Here is a 19,363-nt window from a genome sequence, read left to right as displayed (position 1 = left end):
AAAGATTTCTGACGTAATACAAACATCGAGTGCTACCTGCGCTAGACCCGAATTAAATCAACTTCTGTTACGCAAACACTCACGTGATATCGCTCGCCCTTATCAGCAGCCATTGTTTGAAATCTCAGGTTTAATGATAAAATATTTCCTTTATGTTTAAATACTGCGTCGATTTATCAGGAAGTGCTTGTTCATCTTTTCACGGTACTTTGGTATCTACGGCTGCTGGTACTTTTAACTCTTTTACAATGAATAACAAAACAATATTTTCCGGTGCGCAGTGTATTCTGTTCAAAATTATGTCACCATTTCATCGTGGAATGTAACCAAAGTATAAAATGTGCTGCTGCTCACGTAGTTTAACATTCATGGGCGGCCTCTCACCAATAAGTACCTTTTAATGTTCGTTCTTGTCTATTTTTGTCACTTGGTTTGGCGTCTTTAGAAAATATAATCGTGTTTTCGGGGTTCGTCGGTATCTGAGTGGAGTAAATAAATGCGGCTTTAAAACGACCGGCTGGTGGCAGTAGCGTGACAATACTTTGCTGTATAAAGTCACTCACGGCCAAGGGTGTCGCTGTTCAACGTAAACTTAAACCTGGTTTCACGAACCGGATAATTCTTGACACAAAAACTTGCATCTCTTGGATCTCGAGTCATTCACAAGAGTAGCAAACATTTATAAAAAATGTTATTAATGTAGTTTGGGGATGTCATATCTTATGTTGTTATAGCAGTCATTTTAACAATTTTTTATTTTCATTGTATGGGTTTGTGACACAATTATATAGCATTGTTTCATACTTGGACTTAATCTTTAATAATTAATTAACCTGCCACATTAATAGCTGAGCTGCCTTACCGGTCTCCGGGTCAACTCACAGTAACGCCGCCGAGAGATTTTTATTCAGGGCGTAACATCAGTTACAGCTTGATACCACACTACTCAGTACAGTAATAAGTTGACGGATTAATTGACCTATAAGCTACTAATATGAATATAAAAGGAAGTATCGAGATTATTTGGAAATTCTTGTTTTACGTTCACACACAACCAAAGTACAAGATGCCTTTGTACCAAACCGGTTATTAAGAAAACAACAATAAACGTTGTCGGGCTTTCTATTTGGGAAATACCCGAGTTCGATACCGTCACTGCGTCATCACCAACTCGCGCTTTTGGAAAATCTCTCTTCTGGGCATGACCACCTTGTACGGCGTTTGTGACTGGTTGTCGTTGTTTGCGTCCCCAGCCCTCTGCTGCATCTTCTTGCCGCGAATATTGGTTCGCCACGGCGGAGGGGCGAGCTGCTGATTGGTTGTCAGAGGCACCGATCGGCTCCGTGGCACAACTCCCGCAGCTTCAGGAGTTGGAGGTCTCCTGAGGTCGTGTCCGTTGTTGTAGACCGCATCATCGCTCAATTCTCGTCTCTCGCGTGTGTGTGTGTGTGTGTGTGTGTGTGTGTGTGTGTGTGTGTGTGTGTGCGAATGTAGCAAAGCTGTTAATGTCGTTGATCTCTTGGGCAACGAGCAAGGTCTCTCGGGTAACTGGATTCACTCAGGGGTGGTGGTTGTGGTGGTGGTTGTTAACACCGTTTTTATTTCTTGGTTATGTTGTTTACCAGTGCGGCTTTAGGCGTTAGAACGCATGTTGCGCGATCGCCACCAAGCGAGTGGTGCATTGCGTCGTTTCTGGCGCTGTAACTGTCAACCTACCATATAACAATGTTTTAATTTCTTGGTTTTCGATGGTTATTGATGTTGATGTTTGTTTTTAGACTTCTTCTAAACTTCCAGTGTTTCTAGTCTGTTGGAACAGTCCAGTGCACTCTTTAGACTGTTAGTTTTGCACTAGTAGCGTGAGGGTATAGTTTTCCGACTTCAAAGTATCCTTGTGTAAGTAAATATATTTCGTGAAACATGTGTTTGTCACGATTTTGAATCATAAATTGCGCTCGGTCTGAGAGTTATCAGAGATATTTATGCCTTCGTGTACGAAGACGCAATGAAGTGTTTGTTCAATTGTCTTTTTACTGCTGTAAGGGTCACACACTACAAGCGAGCGTGAACACATACATCACTTTATATTCTAGCGAAGGGAATATTGCGCATATTGCGTCACTTGCAGCGTGAAAAATAGCGTCGTTCATCACGTACCGTAAGCGGGTTTACCGTGTGACGCTATCAGTGCCACCGTGGGCAAGATTGTTACATCCCGTCGAAAACGACGCCGAGTAATTTTGTCAACTGACGACCGATACTATTCGTTACTTCACTGACGAGTTCACTGACGCTTTTTTCAGTTTAGAAACTCGAGTATCGCGCCGTTAAGTTGGTGCCCGGTGTCGAACGTAAACAAGGCAAGCGTCCGACATTAGCACAATTATTAAATCGAAAAAACGAGCCGCCATTATCGCAATGGAGGTTGTCGCCATGAAATGACGTAGGGCGCCTAGGTCAAGTTGTCCATGAATGTACCGAACACAATGAATACCACAGATCGGGCTCCTATAGGCAGTATAGAGATGTTTCGTTAAAATGTAATAAAAAGCTTTGTAGACCCAATAACTTTACTGTTGGACGGTGATTATTATTTGTAATTCACCATAAAGTGAACAAAGTACCGTCTGTTTGGCAATGTCCCTGTGTCAAGTGGCAAGATAAATTTAAAACATCGAGTGAAATACCGACCTCAAAAGCCTTTAGCGCGTGCCTTGTCCATTCTGGCTTTGCGCTAAAACGTAAAAGCGTCAAAGTGACGTTTTAAATCCATGTTATAGATCTGATGCTTTCACACCGACACCATTTATCAAATATCCAAGGAAGATTAATTTTGACTTTGCTTACATCTGTCAGCATTCGTTCATTTTAGTGATAAACCGTTGTAGTTTAGCACATTCAAACGTTCAAAATGACTCGAATATTTCAAGCAATTTACTAATCAGCAAATTAAACGTTCGTGGATTATTTTCCGAGCCAAAGCACATATTTGCACAAGCATAGATGATTTGCCGTTTGTATAGAAAAGGCGGTTTTCATTCTGCCTCTAGGTTCTGTGCTATCACATTGTAATGAGCTCTTGTTATATCAAGAGTGGAAAACAATTTCTTGCCATTCGAATTATATGCGCATGTATAGACTGGCAATTGTGAATTAAGCGTGAGAATACATTTGTTTAAAGAACAAATATCATTGTAAAAACAATAAGTTCTGTTTTTCATTAACGATGTCATATCGTATCATATATGTCATATCGTATCATATCACGTACGATATCATATCAAGTGATGTCATCGTCCAGCAGTTTTTTACTTCTTGGTCGATTAATTTTCGTCTTTCTGGTGATATTGACTTTGGGTTACACGTAAACAGCTCGCCTGAATGCATAATGCGATGCACTGTGCTGGGTATTACGTCATCGGGTATCTTCTGCAGACAAGTTGTCAATGCCGGAAACTCAGTTAACATCTTTGATGTTTCCCCGGGCGGTTCAGTTCCAACCAAGAAACGTGTGAAATTGGGACTTGCGTCCCCTTCGCGTAAATTGCCGTGTGTTGGACCCAATAGCACAGGTTTCGCTGTGTTGGTTAAAGGACTAATTGAAAATTAGTCAGGACATCATATGCCTAAAATCGTCGTCTGACCATCCACTGCAATAGAATTAAATTGGGAAGCCAAGATGGACATCTAAATACTGTTTAAGAAAAAGTAGAAATTTCTGTCTCGTTTGCGGCAACTTGAGAGCTGACGGTTTGCGCTTCGGCGTTGTATGGTCTACCTTGACTATGCTAACAGCACCACCGTTGTCAATCAAAGAGCGAATATGATGACGTGGCATCGTAAAAAGTCAACAGAGAGTTATCACGAGTTATCATCTTTAACTTGGTAATTGTTGGAGTTATTACGACACTTTGCTGCGTGGTCTCCATAACACGAATAACTGTGAATATAGAATCAATGAAACCAGTGTGGCTGGTGACGAAATTATCTTCTGAGTGCGCTGGCGATGTCGCGCGTGGTTCATTGTCAATGTGATATGTTCGAGCATACGCTTCGTGAAATGTTGAAACGATCGCCAAAATGTCATCGACCAATCAATCAACCAATCAAAATGACATCAGCCCCCACCGTGTTCGCGAAGGTTCCACCAGACTATTGCCGTCTCTGTCCTGTGTTTCCTGACGAGATGCTTTCGGCATCGATCCCGTGATCTAGTAATTTTTCGAGTTAGCACAATCGCCATAAATCTATGAACTAAAAATAATCGATTCAGATGCCGTGTGATACAGTCCTTGGTCGTGTAACAGCTTGCCTGCGGTATTGCATTGTGGGTAGAAAATAAGAGCTTGCATGGTTGGCAAAAGCTCGGCATGATTACGATATTACTTGCATCGTTGGCAGGATCATCAGTGTAACGGGAGACCTGCTTATGGCAATTATGCGATCAAAGTGAAATACACGGCGGCGTGTGAAGGTGAACCCTTGGATACAGTGCACAGTGCAAAGCTCTAGACTAGAACGGAACGTGAACGTGACACATCAAACAAAACCTGGAAAGATTCGAAGACCATCCAAACGATGCCAAACGATTGTTGAAACACCAGCAACAATAAGATTCAACCATTTCTTTTTTTCAATTTCAATTTTTTTTAATTTTTTCAATATTTTCTTGAGGTAGCAACTATCGCCGAGCGCTTTTAGCATTTAAACAAAATCCCGCGCATTTTGATTGGTCAATTGAACAGGTTGGACTTAATCTGATCGCAGGTCGTGGGAAAGCTCAATGCTGTTGGTAGCCTAGGATGCATGTTGAATCGAAGTTCATTGATATTCTTGTCTTTGCCTTCGATTTTTTATCTCGAATCATGACCGATGGCATCCAGGAACAGCAACAAACGCAAGATAAAAAGTAGTCACAAAACCCACGGTTTCTACGGACACCAGGCTATGTTGCTACTTTGACACGCTTGGCTGACAAATTCAAAACTTTCTATTATTGCTCCATCTCTCCATCTAGCGGTGATTGAAATACAAGGATGACTTTTGATTCACTTAAAGTAAATGAGATTTTAAAAGCATTGATTGCTAAATAAGATGTCTTATTAACTGTAAACATGAAATTTATATTCTATTTTTCACTGAGCACGAAAGCAATGAAAAGTTTAAGTTATATTGCCGAGTTATCTTCAAGCGTTGTTTGCTCAACGTAATACGGTGCCAGGACGCAATAAAGTGTCCAGGAGATAACCCGCCATATATCAACGTAAGCAAACAAGCTCGGCGCTCATGGCTTTTCTTACCCAGGACACTTTCCCTTTTTTAGCGCAAAAATGCCGATTTTAGTTGTTTCTTTGTTTCTCGGATCTGGACTCCCGGCAGTAACGAGGCGGCTCGGGGATTCTGGCGGCAAAGAAATCGCTCCGAAATCCGCCGGAAACGAGCTTATTTCCGTTGTCGACAAGGGGGCGCTTGGATATTCGTCGGAAATGAGACTTCCTTTGAACCCAACTCTGCTGGCAATTTCTCCTCCTTGTGTATGAATATTAGCTCATCAAACGTACTTCATAGCCCCGTCCCTGTACATAGCCTCTCCACTCTGCCGACTTATAGAGATGTTAATATAAAACTGGTTTTTATGAAACAGGAAATGATTAAATTGATCAATACCAAATTAACCAAGGACAAAAGGGAATAGTTTAATTCGTGGCTACTTGCAGCCGTAATACAACTCAACTAAGTCAGTGCAATAGCAAAATTGAAGTTTAAGACAATAACACACGTCATAATTACAGCGCAGCATTCACTGAGTCCTTAACTGTGGTTTGTCCACAAACGTGAATTTGTTACGCAGGGGAGCTAACTTGTGGTTATAGTTTTACACCCCACATCCAAGCTAATTACACAGATCAAATGAAAAATCCTAATTCTAGCTGTGGTTCTGTCATGGCTTCGTAGTAAGTTTCAACGTCAATGACGTGGCTTTAAAGAGACTCCAAGGCACAAAAAGGCGGCTTTTGAACTCTGGCGGCAAGAAGTTGTCACTGGAAATCTGGCGGCAGTAAAGTGGCTCCGGAAATTCGGCAAAAGAAGGCGGCTCTGGAACTCCTGCGGCAAAGAAACGGCTGGAATTCTACGGCGGAAAAGAAATTGCTCTGGAAATCCGGCGACAACGAGGCGTTTCCAGGTCTCCGGCGGCAAGAGGATTGCTCTGCAACTCTGACGGCTGGGTGGCGGCTCTCGAATGCCGGCAGCAACGCGGCGGCGCTGAAACTCCGAAGGCAATGAAACAGCTCTTGTACTCCAGCGGCAATGAGGCAGTTTTGGAAATCCGGCAGAGAAGAAGCGATTTTGAATTTCCGTTGGCAATGGTTTTGTTTCGGTTTCGGTCCGACTTATGGTTTGGAGCTTTGGCGGAAACGAGGCTTCACCGGAACACAACTTAGGCGGGCATGAAGCTGCTCCAAGATTTTCGGCTGGAAACAACACTGCTTTAAGAACTCTGACGGCTGCCAGGCAACGACAACCAGGTTGCTCCAGGAATTCTGGCTTGAACAAAAAACAGCTCTGGAATTCAATTCTGGAAAATACTGCAGAAGGCTAGGCCATCCTGAGTCAGGATGTGTAAAACAATGTGATCTGGACATCTATTACAACAGTTTACATTTTCCAGTTAATTTCTTTTCGTAAACATTCTGCTTACGTCTTTTTTATTTTTTGGAAAAATTTTACGTCATCAACACATTTGACCAGGTATAAAACAAAAGCTTAGATAATTACTGCAACATTGAAGTATGTCGAAGCCAGAAGAGCAAAGATTGACCGAAGGTAAACCTCAACTTGTACAACCTGATAACAATGAAGAGAGCTCATCAGGTGAAAGTGATGAACAACCTGGAACATCACGTGCTGTTGCAATGCAAGCGGGGATGTCTCATGGTGAGTAATTTGAAATTAAAATGATTAAGTTTTTGTCTTTGCTGTAATTAATAATAAACTTTTTGATGTTTTCCTTTAAATTTGATAGAAAATAAATTTTGTTTTATTTTTTCTTTGCTTTAAATCAAGGGCCTGCAGATGCAGGAAATCAAGTCTTGCAAACAATGGAAAATTCTGAAGCTTCTCTGAGTGTTGTAAGTAGAATCGATCCAGGGTTGATTGAGCTTGCAAGCAAAATGGCTGAAAGCGGAGTTGGTAAGTTTTATGAAAATGTTTTGCTGAATACGTAGGCACACGATTATTTTTAAATACTTAAGATAAAGCCTATTAGTTGCATTTATCAAATTATGTTTCCATATTATTGTGATGCCTTTTTATAGATGAAAATCTTTACTTTTGTCGATACGCAGTGCCAGTCACGATTAATTATGCTCCTAAAATTTACCACCACGACGAAAGACATTACCAACATCACGATCAAAGACAATACCGAGACAACAGAAAATATAAGCAAAAAGACATCGAGGACTTGAAAAATATAAAACCAACACAAGTTAAAGAGAAACAAATAAATCCTTTAGGTGAGCATTATAAAACCATACAACTTTTTCTTGTAAAGTGCTTACTGTCATTTATTATGGCATCACATTGTTTTTATTTCTTCTTGAGCTTACCATATACTTTAAAGATTCTGCAAAACAATTTGAACCAAGCATTGAGAAGCAGGTGTCGGCAAATAATCCCTTTGACCTTCCTCAATTAAACACCCCAACACCAGGTGCATATTCGATGCTTTAACGTTTGTTTAAAATCTGATTCAAATATGCCGCTTTTGTATTATCTGCCAACCTGCGGACTGTTTTGTTTAGTTTATTTGTGTTTCTATTTCATATGTTAGTTATTTCATTTGTACGAATGGTAGTATATGCTGACATTTGCATTTCTAGATCCACCTGATCCAACCCATCCAAAGCAACCGATCGAAGCAAATCCACAGGTTGAACCCCACACAGACATCTCAGAAGTGACCAATCAATCCAATGCTTTGAACACTGAGATACCTTCTACAAGTAATGATTAGATTATAGACAAAATAGCAGTGAATACTGTATGTATTAATCATGTTTTGTTTAAATAAGTTACAAATTCTACAGTTAATTAAAATCCGAAACACAAGGAGTATATTTGATACGTTCAATTTCTGTTTGAATCTGATTCAAATGCATCACTTTTGTGTTTAGAAACTGCAATAATGTACAATTAAATATTTTCTTTAAAATACAGTTTGATGTTTTTGAATTTGTTTTACTTTTGCAAACATTCATTGTGCTTATATCTATTTTCATTAAACTGGTTTCAGTAATTTTAATTTAGACAATTTTAATCTCTGTTTTATTGCAGCTTCTGGAAACGTTGCCATTCAACCAACAATATGTCATGCAGAAAGGAACACGAGTGGTGTATTAGGTAAGTTAACTTAATCATGTTTCCTTATATATTAACTAAATTTAAAAGTCCTTGCTCTTGTTTGGGACATGATTGGATTTTACACATCTGTGAATTCTGTGAATTCTGTTTTGTGGGGATGTGGGGCATAACTTTCAAGCGTATGTTAAAATGCAAAGTGGTTGTTGATGAATAACACCCCATTCAACACTCACAAACATTGTTTAAGAAGCAATTTGCTAAATGATCTGAGACACCTATACCATTGTTACAGTAGTCATTATTGTGTGCTGCGTTTGTTTTGGCTTGTAATTGTCCATCTTGGCAACATCTGGTATATTTGCAAATTTTCATGAAGATGCTAAAATCAACGGTTTAAAATTATATGAAGTTTTATTTGCAAGTTATTATTTGTTGCTTACTAAAGTTTCTAAAGCTTCATGCTTTATATAATGTGTTCATATCTTAGAGCAAACCGGTTTTACGCGAACTAAACAACCAATTTCAGCATCAACTTCACAAACTGAAGTACCAAGTACCAGTCCCTTAATCGCCAATCCATCAACGACTTCATCTGCAGGTATGTTTTGGAAGTGTGCAACATTGAACCTTTTTAAAGTTTTATTTATACATCGGTTTAAAAATGTTACTCGAGTTCAACCTATAAGTAGATTTAATAATCTCACTCAAGTCAAACTCTGCCAAAGTTTTGTGTGAATTTGTTTTTTTCAAATACTGTAAACAGGAAAAAATGTTTTAAATGAAATTAAAAAAAAGTTAAGAATAACCTAGAAAAAAGATTAGTTTACGTTAAAAAAATCTAAAGAAATTTTATCTTCACCTGGTGACTAAAGCACACTTTCAAACGTTAAATTTGGTTCAAAATTATTTATTTCTGCTACAAAACATTGTATTCAACATAATTCATAGGTATAATTATATCACAATAATGTTTGATTATCAGATATCGTGCAAAATCAAGCCATGTCGGTGGAAATGTGTGTGATATTATACAATTTGGTTGGAGTTAGTTTTCAGTGATTGCAAAGTTCTTTGTTGTGATTATTGAGAGATGCTTCAACTCATATATTGCATGCGAGTTAAAAGCTAATCACTACCTGAATTATTTTACTTGTGTCGCCCTTTAACTAAGTGCTTCGTGCTTCTATTTTCCAACAGCGGTACAAGACCAATGCATATTAGCTTAAATGTTACATCTTATTTCAGAACCTAATAATCCACAAGCAACAAATTCACCTTGTGGACCTGGGGCCAATCAACACCAGGATGACAACAAAGGCAACCAGCATATAATGATCAGTTATAACTGGAAAGATTCAAAGGATCCTGCTCATAAGGTTTGTAAATATATTTTATGATCTCAGTTTACAGTTTTTAACGAAATACACGAAATGTTAATAGAATCAATTATCAAAAACTCACTCTCAATTTAAATATTTGTGCTAGGGTCAAGAAGAAAGTTTTATTTCATAAACATATCCTAAATATCAGCAAAACCATCACTTAGATGATGTGGATGTTATAAGATGCTCTACTCCGTTTTCGCCTTAAAGTTATTTTGCAAATTACTAATAACCGAAACCGTTTGTTGGTTTTAGAAAGATTACGAAAGTAGAAGAGTTGCAAATTAGCTACTCACAAACTTAACCTAACAATCTAGTTTCATTTTTTCGCCCTTTTTGCAGATATCCGATGAGCTCTCTGCCGCTGGTTACAAAGTGTGGATTGATAAAAACGAGATGAGAGGAGACATTTACGACAAAATGTATGAAGCTGTTGACAACGCTTACTTGGTCCTCATGTTTCTGTCTGAAAATTATAAACTCAGTGAAAACTGCCGAAGGGAAGGCAAACTTGCTGCTGACAAGAGAAAACGTATAATACCCATTATCACCCAAGACAATTATAAAATGGAAGGCTGGACAGGTATGCATTTTTATTATACTTTTCATTTGTGCTTAGTTGTTTTCAACGCATTTTTATGCCTATGACTGGTTAATTTTTTTAATTGATTACTACGTCACAAAATGGGATGTTGCTTGAGGTTTGAATGGTAACATTATATTTAGTATTGTTATTTTCATTATTAATCATAATTGTTACACCAGAAGACGCAAACTCAAGTATACGAAATCTTGTGGCGATAAATCATTGTTAACTTTAAGAGTGCTTTATATTCTGCTCTTCCTCTAACCAATCATTTATATAATGTTATGTTAATGTTTGTTTCTATTTTTATCTTTTAATATTCATTACTGAATTGATTTTCATCACCTGCTTTCACCACAAATTAACATTTATATTTTTGAAATTTTTATCAAAAGCTCTTTTGGTGTCGGGAAAACTCTACTACGATTTTAGCAAAGAATCATTTGAGGATAACTTTGATAAACTTATCAAGGAAATAGGTAATTAAACTCATAAGTTGAAATAGGTATTTTCACAACATTTTATTATTAAAACATTAACTGAAGTTATTATTGGTTATTAGTTCATTTTATTTAATTTATTGTTAGTTTTTATGCTTTTATCTTCTGCTACCTCGAGAAATATTAATAATTGGAAACTTTACAAAACTGCTGGCACGTTTTGTAATTATTTGGTTTTCGATTTCTCATCACGACTTTTGTTTGCTAAACTAAATTTTTGTTAAAAGAATACTGCTGCACTTATTATCATACTATCGTTTTATTCTAACAGTTCGCAGTTATACATAGCAACGATTAAGAAACGATTTAAACTTTTAGTCAAGGCTTTTCCATTTTTGCACTGTCATGGCTTGTATTTATTTGGGTTTGGAACTAAAACCCAAATTTTTCCTAAGAACATTTTTCCTTCCAACAATCCATTAATCTTTTTTACCTGTTACATAGATCATCCCAATGAACAACAGCAATTCACGAAATGTTTGGAGGCAAATAAAGCAGGTTAGTTTATACAATGATGTATTTAAGGGACTATTAATGTTTGTTTTATATGCCGTAGTTGCTGAGGAAAACAACATGTGCGTTCTGCAACTGTTCCGATTTATAAATATAAATATAACCTTATTCCGAAGTATAAATATACTGTTCCGAAGTATAAATATAACCTTATGCAGTTTAATTTATAAAAATTCATGCTTTAAAGGTCTGTATTCTTATCAGACCACCGAAAACTCGGAAAGCGAGAGAAAGCCATTGGAAAAGTTTTGCAGCAGCAAAATGAACGCCGTGAAGATTGTAACCGGCAAATTTACAGAAGCCGATCACCTATAGTTGATTGGGCCAACAAGGCCTAAATTCCACCTTATTCAAATAGAAATGCACACGTAATCTTGAAGCTGTTATATTTTGATAACGTACATGTGATTTCTACAAAATACTGAACCCAGGTGGTTACTTAGCATCTGAAAGTACAGTACCAACAATGTAGCCTAGTCGTAGATAATAAAATAGGTCTCAATCACATGGTTAACTAGTTCACGAATCACAACAGGTTCACTGACAACTACTCAACGTACTGCATGCAACGCTCATGGTTAGGCTAACACAATACTGGGCCTCACACCACGGCCTCGACTATAATTACAGCAATTTACGACACGAACACGAGGCCAAACACACAATCATCCAGTTGTCCGGAATTTCGATTACCGAGGCAATTGGAATTTTAGTTCATATAAGTCCTTATCACAAATCATATAATTTGGAGGAACAAAATGTTAATTTGTACGTTACATACCGGCCCCAGAATAACGCAGTGGAATGAAGTTATTCTCAAGGACACGGACAAATTCGACGGCAGCGCGCAAGGCATAACGGGTACCCAAAAAGAGGTCATTGACATGCATGTCCACCACGTCTTCACAACACTTATTAATAAAAATCAAACACGATCACACTACAATGGTTAATAAGCTACATATGAGTAAGTGAAGGAGAAACATCCTACAAATGATCACAGCCGATGCCAGGTTCAAGTACATTCCAATCAACAATTCAAGAGGTAATTATGTAGGTACAGTATTAACATCGGCTATCATGGTAAATCCGTGGCAGGCAATATGAATCAATAGTATCAAACTGGCAAGATAATACTAAGCATGCAAGCAACAGTGAAAATGATATAAATGGCTAGAGTAAGGCAACTAATACAGTTATCAGCTCGATTTCATGTTGCCTCCAACAGGCAGAGCTTGCGTATGTCTCGCATTAATCTATTGTCCGCAGTTTTAACTTGGACTCTCCTTACCCTCCCCTCCTTGTCTGGATACGTCTCCTCGACGCGCGCCTTTGGCCAATGGCCACGTTTTTTGGTCTCATCCACCATTAAGACAAGGTCCCCAGTCTTAAAGTTTGGTATGGGTTGCAGCCATTTTTGGCGTTGCTGCAATAATGGTAGGTAATCCTTAATCCACTGTTGCCAAAATTGGTCGGCAAGCAACTGAGCAAAACGCCATGATCTGCGGTATCCATCAGCCTTGAGGAATTCATCTGGAGGGAGTGACGGTTCCAGACTCCCAGCGAGTATGGACATTGGCGTTAATGCGGACAGATCATCTGGATCATCGCTCACGGGTGTAAGTGGTCGGTTGTTGATGATGGACTCGACTTCTGACATAAATGTGACGAGTGATTCCTCGTCAAAGACTCTCTCTCCTGCAATTGATCGCAGGATTTTACGCACAGTGCGTATCATTCTTTCCCAAACCCCTCCTTGATGGCTTGCCAAGGGCGGATTGAAGTGCCAGTCGATCGACTTCTGGCAGAAGAACTCATGGATTTGTTTCTTATTCCATCTCTGTATACCCTGATGTAGCTCACGTTCAGCTCCAACAAAATTGGATCCATTGTCGCTAAACATCTTCTTTGTGGAAGAACCCCATCGATTAATGAATCTTCGATATGCACTAATGAATGAACTTGTTTCTAATGAAAATGCGATCTCTATATGAATGGCACGTGTAGCCAAGCAAGTAAAGATACATCCATAACGTTTCACCTGGCTACGTCCTTGTTTCACCATTAAAGGTCCCATGTAGTCGACGCCAGTGTTAGTAAATGGTCGATGTCCTGGTGTGACCCTCGCTTCCGGAAGTGGTGCCATAAGTTGTTCTCCTGTTTTCGCCTTCCAGACCCTGCATGGAAGACAGCGCTTCAGGTAATACCGGACTGCTGAATGCCCTCTTACAATCCAAAACTTCTCTCTGATGGATGCCAATACATGTAATGTTCCACAATGCCCCTGCATGGCATGATAATGATTCACAACAAGGCCAGTCACCTCGTGTCGACTGGGAAGGATCATGGGATGCTTTTTGTCATGAGACACTAGAGATCTTTGAAGACGACCCCCCACCCGGAGGACCCCCCTGGACAAGTAAGGGTTAAGCTTTCCCAATAATTGTAACTTGACGCTCTTACGACACTTTCCCATAGCCCCCCTGGATTGGTTGGTTGAGTCCTCTTCCTGACGCTTCTCCAATGTTCTGATTACGGCTGGAAATGACTCCATTTGAACGAGCCTGACGATTTCATTTGTAGCATCTCCCATTTCCATCGTCGATATCAAACTTCGTGGTGGTTCGACAATGTTCTCCCTTTGCAAGTGCTTCCACATAACATACTGTTTGTAACGCAGTAGCCAGACCACTGCTTTCACCAGTTTGTGGAACCGGGAGTAACGTCTTAGGAGCTTGTGGAGACCGTTGTCTCCGACTATGGCTGTGAATGAGTTGACCTCTTTCACTGTCTTTAACTCTGGATCATCATCTGGCAGAGGTGGCAGACTGCTTGGTCTTGAAGGCCACTGATCATAGGCATTCCACAGAAACTCAGGTCCATGGAACCACAGCGTTGCCTTACTGATTTCATTTGGCATCAGTCCCCTTGAAGCAATGTCAGCAGGATTTCTCTTCGTGTCGACATGTCTCCACTGTGACGGAGTAGACAGCTTGTGAATCAGACTGAGTCGGTTGGCAACAAAGGTCTGGAAACGTTTCGAAGTGTTTGAGATGTACTGCAGCACGGAGGTAGAGTCAGTCCAGTAAACTGCTCTTTTTATTTTCAACTGCAGCTCCTTGACAACCAGACGCGACAGCTTTGCGCCCACTACTGCAGCTGACAACTCTAACCTTGGTATCGTGACCGATTTCAAGGGTGCGACACGAGATTTTCCAATGACGAAAGAACAATGGTATGTGGCACCATCGACAAATCGTAGATAGCAAACTGCACCATATCCCACCTCACTTGCATCACAGAAACAGTGCAGTTCCACGACAGGATTCTGGAGCGCTCCGTTAAAGCATCTCGGTATTGTAATGGCTTCTAAATCGGGTAAACTGTGCAGCCATTTCAACCAGGCCTGCTCCATCTCTTCCGGAACAGGATCATCCCAGGACATGTTCATCTGGCATAGACGTTGCATCAATCTCTTGATTGGTAGGAAAAAGGGCTGAACATAACCCATAGGGTCAAAAACTTGACTCATCATTGACAGAATTCCTCGACGTGTTGAAGGCTTAGGCTTAACATCTACTGTGATCTCGAAAACATCAGTAGCGGTATTCCAATAGACACCAAGGGCTCGTTCCACTGGCATCTTATCTAAATCCATGTTCACAAGCGATGGCATCAGGTCATCTCGATCAACTACCGAAAGCAATTCCTTACAGTTGCTCAGGTATTTCGTCAAATGAAATCCTCCACTGGCAAGCAATGGACCAATTTCCCGAGCAAGTTGAATGGCTTCTTCCACTGAATTGACTGATTTGAGGCAGTCATCCACATAAAAGTTTTGTTTGACAGTCGACAGCGTCTCCAAACTGGCACTAGTATCGTTATCATCAGCTACCTTCTTCAACGCGTAGCTAGCACAACACGGGGACGATGTTGCTCCAAATGGGTGCACCAGCATTTGATAGTCCGAGGGAGGCTTCGTCATGTCATCATCTGGCCACCACAGGAACCTCAGTGCATCGCGGTCTTCGGGATCCACCAAAACCTGATGGAACATGCCCTTGATATCCGCAGTGAATGCAATTTTTCCTTGGCGAAATCGTAACAATACTCCTACAAGGCTGTTGGTTTGATCTGGACCTTGCAGCAGGTTCTCGTTGAGTGATGTGCCCTTGTACTTTGCCGCACAATCGTAAACCACTCTGAATTTCCCTCCAGTACAGCAGTGGTGAGGGATGTACCATGTTCTCTTTGCATGGCAAGACTGACCTTCTGGAACTGGCTTGGCATAACCAGCTTGCAGCAGTTCATTGATCTTCTTTTTGTATTGATCAAACAAGCTCATGTCTTTCTCAAGCTTGCGTTTCAAATATGCCAATCGCTTCACAGCCAGAAAACGATTGTATGGCAGGGTGACATTGTCGGTTTTCCATAGGAGTCCCAACTGGTATCGTCCATCTTTTTTCTGAACTGATGACTTCAGTTTATGCATGGCGCGAATATCGTCGACGGAGTAAGAAAGATCTTCTGAGTCTTCATCCTCCACAAAGTCATGATCAAACATCCTTTGCATTTGCTCATGCAAGATGTGATTGTCACAACGAGCGTAGTTGACCTGGCAAAGGGCTCTGTCTTCAGTTGCAGGTTCTGGTCCAACCAGTGTCCATCCCAACCCAGTTCTGACCGCTGTTGGCTGATTGGCACCTCCTTCCCTGACCGCATGAATGACATGTGCTTTCCTTGCACCGGCCCCAATGAGCAACTCCACTCCACCAGTAGGTATGGCAGGAAATTGCAGGCCTTCAAGAAAAGGATATCGTGTCACGTCCTTGTTGGAAGGTATGCTTCCCTTAAGTTTGGGCAAGCATGAAAGTGTCATGACTTCTTCTAAATCAATGACAGCCGTTTCACTCAGACCCTGAATGCTAAGTGAAACCATCTTACTTTGTTGTGACTCCTCACCGTTTATGCATGAGATATGTAACTGGACCTTGGGTCCTTGTAACCCAAGTTGCTTGGAAAGACGATCGCTGCAGAATGAAGTGTCTGATCCTTCATCCAGGAATGCATAGCACTCAACAGGCTTACGCATGTTGTGGCCCCATGCTCTGACAGGGACCACTTTTAGTCTAACGTTGTTTGCACCATGATGGTTGGTGTCGATCCCAAAGGATTCCACAGGCTTAACGGGATCATTAGAATCCTTTTCTTCTTTAGGCTTCTCCCCTTCAGATGTTGACTGCATATACACATGCAGTAACGAGTGGTGCGACTTATTGCACGTCTTGCACTTCTTCGTCATTTTACAATCAGTGCTACGATGCCCTGCTCCAAGACAGTTGAAGCAGAGTCCACTATTTCTAACAAGACGGCGTCTGTCTTGAATAGATTTCTTCTGGAACTGGTCACACCTCCAAATGGGATGTTCTCCTTGGCAAACAATGCAATTCTTGTTCGACCTTCTGGTGGAGATTTCTAGGTTATCCACCTTCCTCTCGCTTCTTTCAACAGCTGCTTGAGAGGTATACGACCTAGATGTCTTCAGATTCCGTGTCTTGGGCACACGGTTGGTTTTTTCTTCTTCCTTGGCTCTGGCCATGGTTCGTCCATATATGTTGTTACAGGCGTGCATCTTCTCTTCAATGAATCCAAGCAGATGAGCAAAGGTCGGTCTTTTGCCCATCTTTATTTGTCTGTTTGTTTCATGGGTAATGCTTTCCTGCATTCTATATGGCAGCCGCTTAAAGATCTGCTTCAATGTGGAGTAGCTATCAAGCTCAGCAGCATAATCCCATGCTTCAAGCACTCTCCTGCAATTGGACATGTCATTATACAGTTTGCGGAGATCTTTCTCATCTCCCTTCAGCTGTGGCCCTTGAAACAATGACTGGAGGTGCGCCGCAACAACATCTTCGCGCCTACCAAACAAATCCTCCAATACTGTAAAGGCCTGACGCAAACCTTCTTCAGGCGGGTCAACCCAAATGCATCCCTTAATGCTTTCATGTGCTTCTCCGATGCACATGTCAATAAGATACCGTAGCTGTTGAGTAGGATCAGCAATATGGCTTTGAATTGTCTCCTTGAAACCTTTCATGAACACGAAATAATGCAAGGGGTTGCCCTCGAACTTCTCCAACTCCCTCCTCGGCAAGGTTGATCTTCGCATCATCGATCGATTTTCTTCGATCATGCCAACCAACATCATCATGTCACGTTGATGGTCCGATGGTGCAGATTGAGATATGGGCCCCTCCTGGAACACGTCAAGTGGTCTGGAATGAGCATGCAGTTTATTTTGGCCTGCGGCTATCTTCGTTGGTGCCACAGGTATATCCTTCCTCCAGGAATGCATATCATAGGTGTTTCCCTTATCTAGTTCGTTGTATCCTGTGGGAGTAAAGGCGTTGGCAGTTGGTCTTAAACGGGACATCCTGCCTGCTTCATCTGCTCTTGGTGTTTCTTGTGCATGGGGGACTTGATGTATCGTCCGTGCATTTGAAGTAACTTGAAATGGGTTTCCGTACGACGTGCTAGGCTTCGCCAAACTTGCTGGTGGTGCAATCTTCTCGGCCCCAGTATTGGATTTGGAACTTCCCACACTCGAGGCATCCAGCAGGTCATCGTCATATTCAGCCTCCAGGGCTGCCCTTTTTACACTTGCCTCAGCCCGAGACATTGCAATTTTCAAGCTGATTTGGTTCTTCTGGATCCTTTGTTTTGCCTCAAGTCTTTTAGCTTCGGCCTTTGCTTCGGCCTCGAGTCTTTTAGCTTCGGCCTTTGCTTCAGCCTCGAGTCTTTCTTCTTCGGCCTTAGCTTCAACCATGTCCTGCTCAAACACCAGCTGCGCCTCCAATCTTGCTTCTTCTGCCTCAATTTGAGCCTGTAGCAGTCTCTTCCTTCTAGCGCTTGAGCAAGCGCTAGACCTGGAAGACCTAGCTGACACCGAAGAACGCCGAGTTGAAGCGTCCTGGTTGCACTGTCGAGTGTATGCCGTATACTCCTCATCCGCTTCCCGCTGCCTTTCCTTCATTTGGTGTAGTTTTTCAATTGCCTCGGTGCGCTGCTGCTCATGTTTATCATCCTGTGGAATTTTTTGGAGGTATTCCTGGCAGGTTCGTAGACATGTTGCCAGTCTTTCATCCAATTTATCCTTTACCTCGGCCACCATTGGGTGTGTTGCTGCCGGGTTGGCAATCAGTGCGTTTAGTTTCTTCTGTAATTTAGTGACTGCACCCATCAGTCCGCTCCTCCTTTGCTTAAGTGATATCAGCTGCTCACTGAGGTAGCCTTCCAGATCATCAGATTCTGGCTCATACCTTACCCCTGGCACATCTTCAACTCCAGTGATATTGTTCATAGTCACGCGTTACCTCAACAGGTGTACCGCACAGGAAGACACAATGCCCAAGCCAGTAAAGATTTCAACCCGTGGTGTACGTACAAGCCCAACACGGGCTCTCGTAGCAATTGTGTAAAACCCGCAAGGGTTCTTTTTGTAGAAATTATGTAACCGGCAAATTTACAGAAGCCGATCACCTATAGTTGATTGGGCCAACAAGGCCTAAATTCCACCTTATTCAAATAGAAATGCACACGTAATCTTGAAGCTGTTATATTTTGATAACGTACATGTGATTTCTACAAAATACTGAACCCAGGTGGTTACTTAGCATCTGAAAGTACAGTACCAACAATGTAGCCTAGTCGTAGATAATAAAATAGGTCTCAATCACATGGTTAACTAGTTCACGAATCACAACAGGTTCACTGACAACTACTCAACGTACTGCATGCAACGCTCATGGTTAGGCTAACACAATACTGGGCCTCACACCACGGCCTCGACTATAATTACAGCAATTTACGACACGAACACGAGGCCAAACACACAATCATCCAGTTGTCCGGAATTTCGATTACCGAGGCAATTGGAATTTTAGTTCATATAAGTCCTTATCACAAATCATATAATTTGGAGGAACAAAATGTTAATTTGTACGTTACAAAGATGACAT

The 19,363-nt window shown here is 41.1% G+C and overlaps 2 protein-coding genes across 2 annotated transcripts; one reads left to right on the top strand and one right to left on the bottom strand.

The window, feature by feature from the left end:
• Nucleotides 1–1,237: 1,237 nt before the first annotated feature.
• LOC143453441 (uncharacterized) lies at nucleotides 1,238–11,783 on the top strand. Its single transcript, XM_076954776.1, has 12 exons — nucleotides 1,238–6,936; nucleotides 7,066–7,191; nucleotides 7,347–7,517; nucleotides 7,625–7,714; nucleotides 7,884–8,006; nucleotides 8,338–8,403; nucleotides 8,852–8,962; nucleotides 9,610–9,740; nucleotides 10,089–10,329; nucleotides 10,728–10,811; nucleotides 11,277–11,330; nucleotides 11,550–11,783. Exons 1-12 carry the CDS (start codon nucleotides 6,792–6,794, stop codon nucleotides 11,681–11,683), a joined length of 1,476 nt encoding a protein of 491 aa, XP_076810891.1. The 5' UTR covers nucleotides 1,238–6,791; the 3' UTR covers nucleotides 11,684–11,783.
• On the bottom strand, nucleotides 11,783–19,347 carry LOC143453439 (uncharacterized). Its single transcript, XM_076954772.1, has one exon. The coding sequence runs from the start codon at nucleotides 18,703–18,705 to the stop codon at nucleotides 12,556–12,558; it is 6,150 nt and encodes a 2,049-aa protein (XP_076810887.1). The 5' UTR covers nucleotides 18,706–19,347; the 3' UTR covers nucleotides 11,783–12,555.
• Nucleotides 19,348–19,363: the final 16 nt, after the last annotated feature.

This window comes from Clavelina lepadiformis, chromosome 4 (assembly GCF_947623445.1).
Source record: "Clavelina lepadiformis chromosome 4, kaClaLepa1.1, whole genome shotgun sequence".
Lineage (NCBI taxonomy): Eukaryota > Metazoa > Chordata > Ascidiacea > Aplousobranchia > Clavelinidae > Clavelina > Clavelina lepadiformis.
The sequence above is the reverse complement of the archived record's forward strand: the minus strand, read 5'-3'. Positions and strand labels throughout refer to the sequence as shown.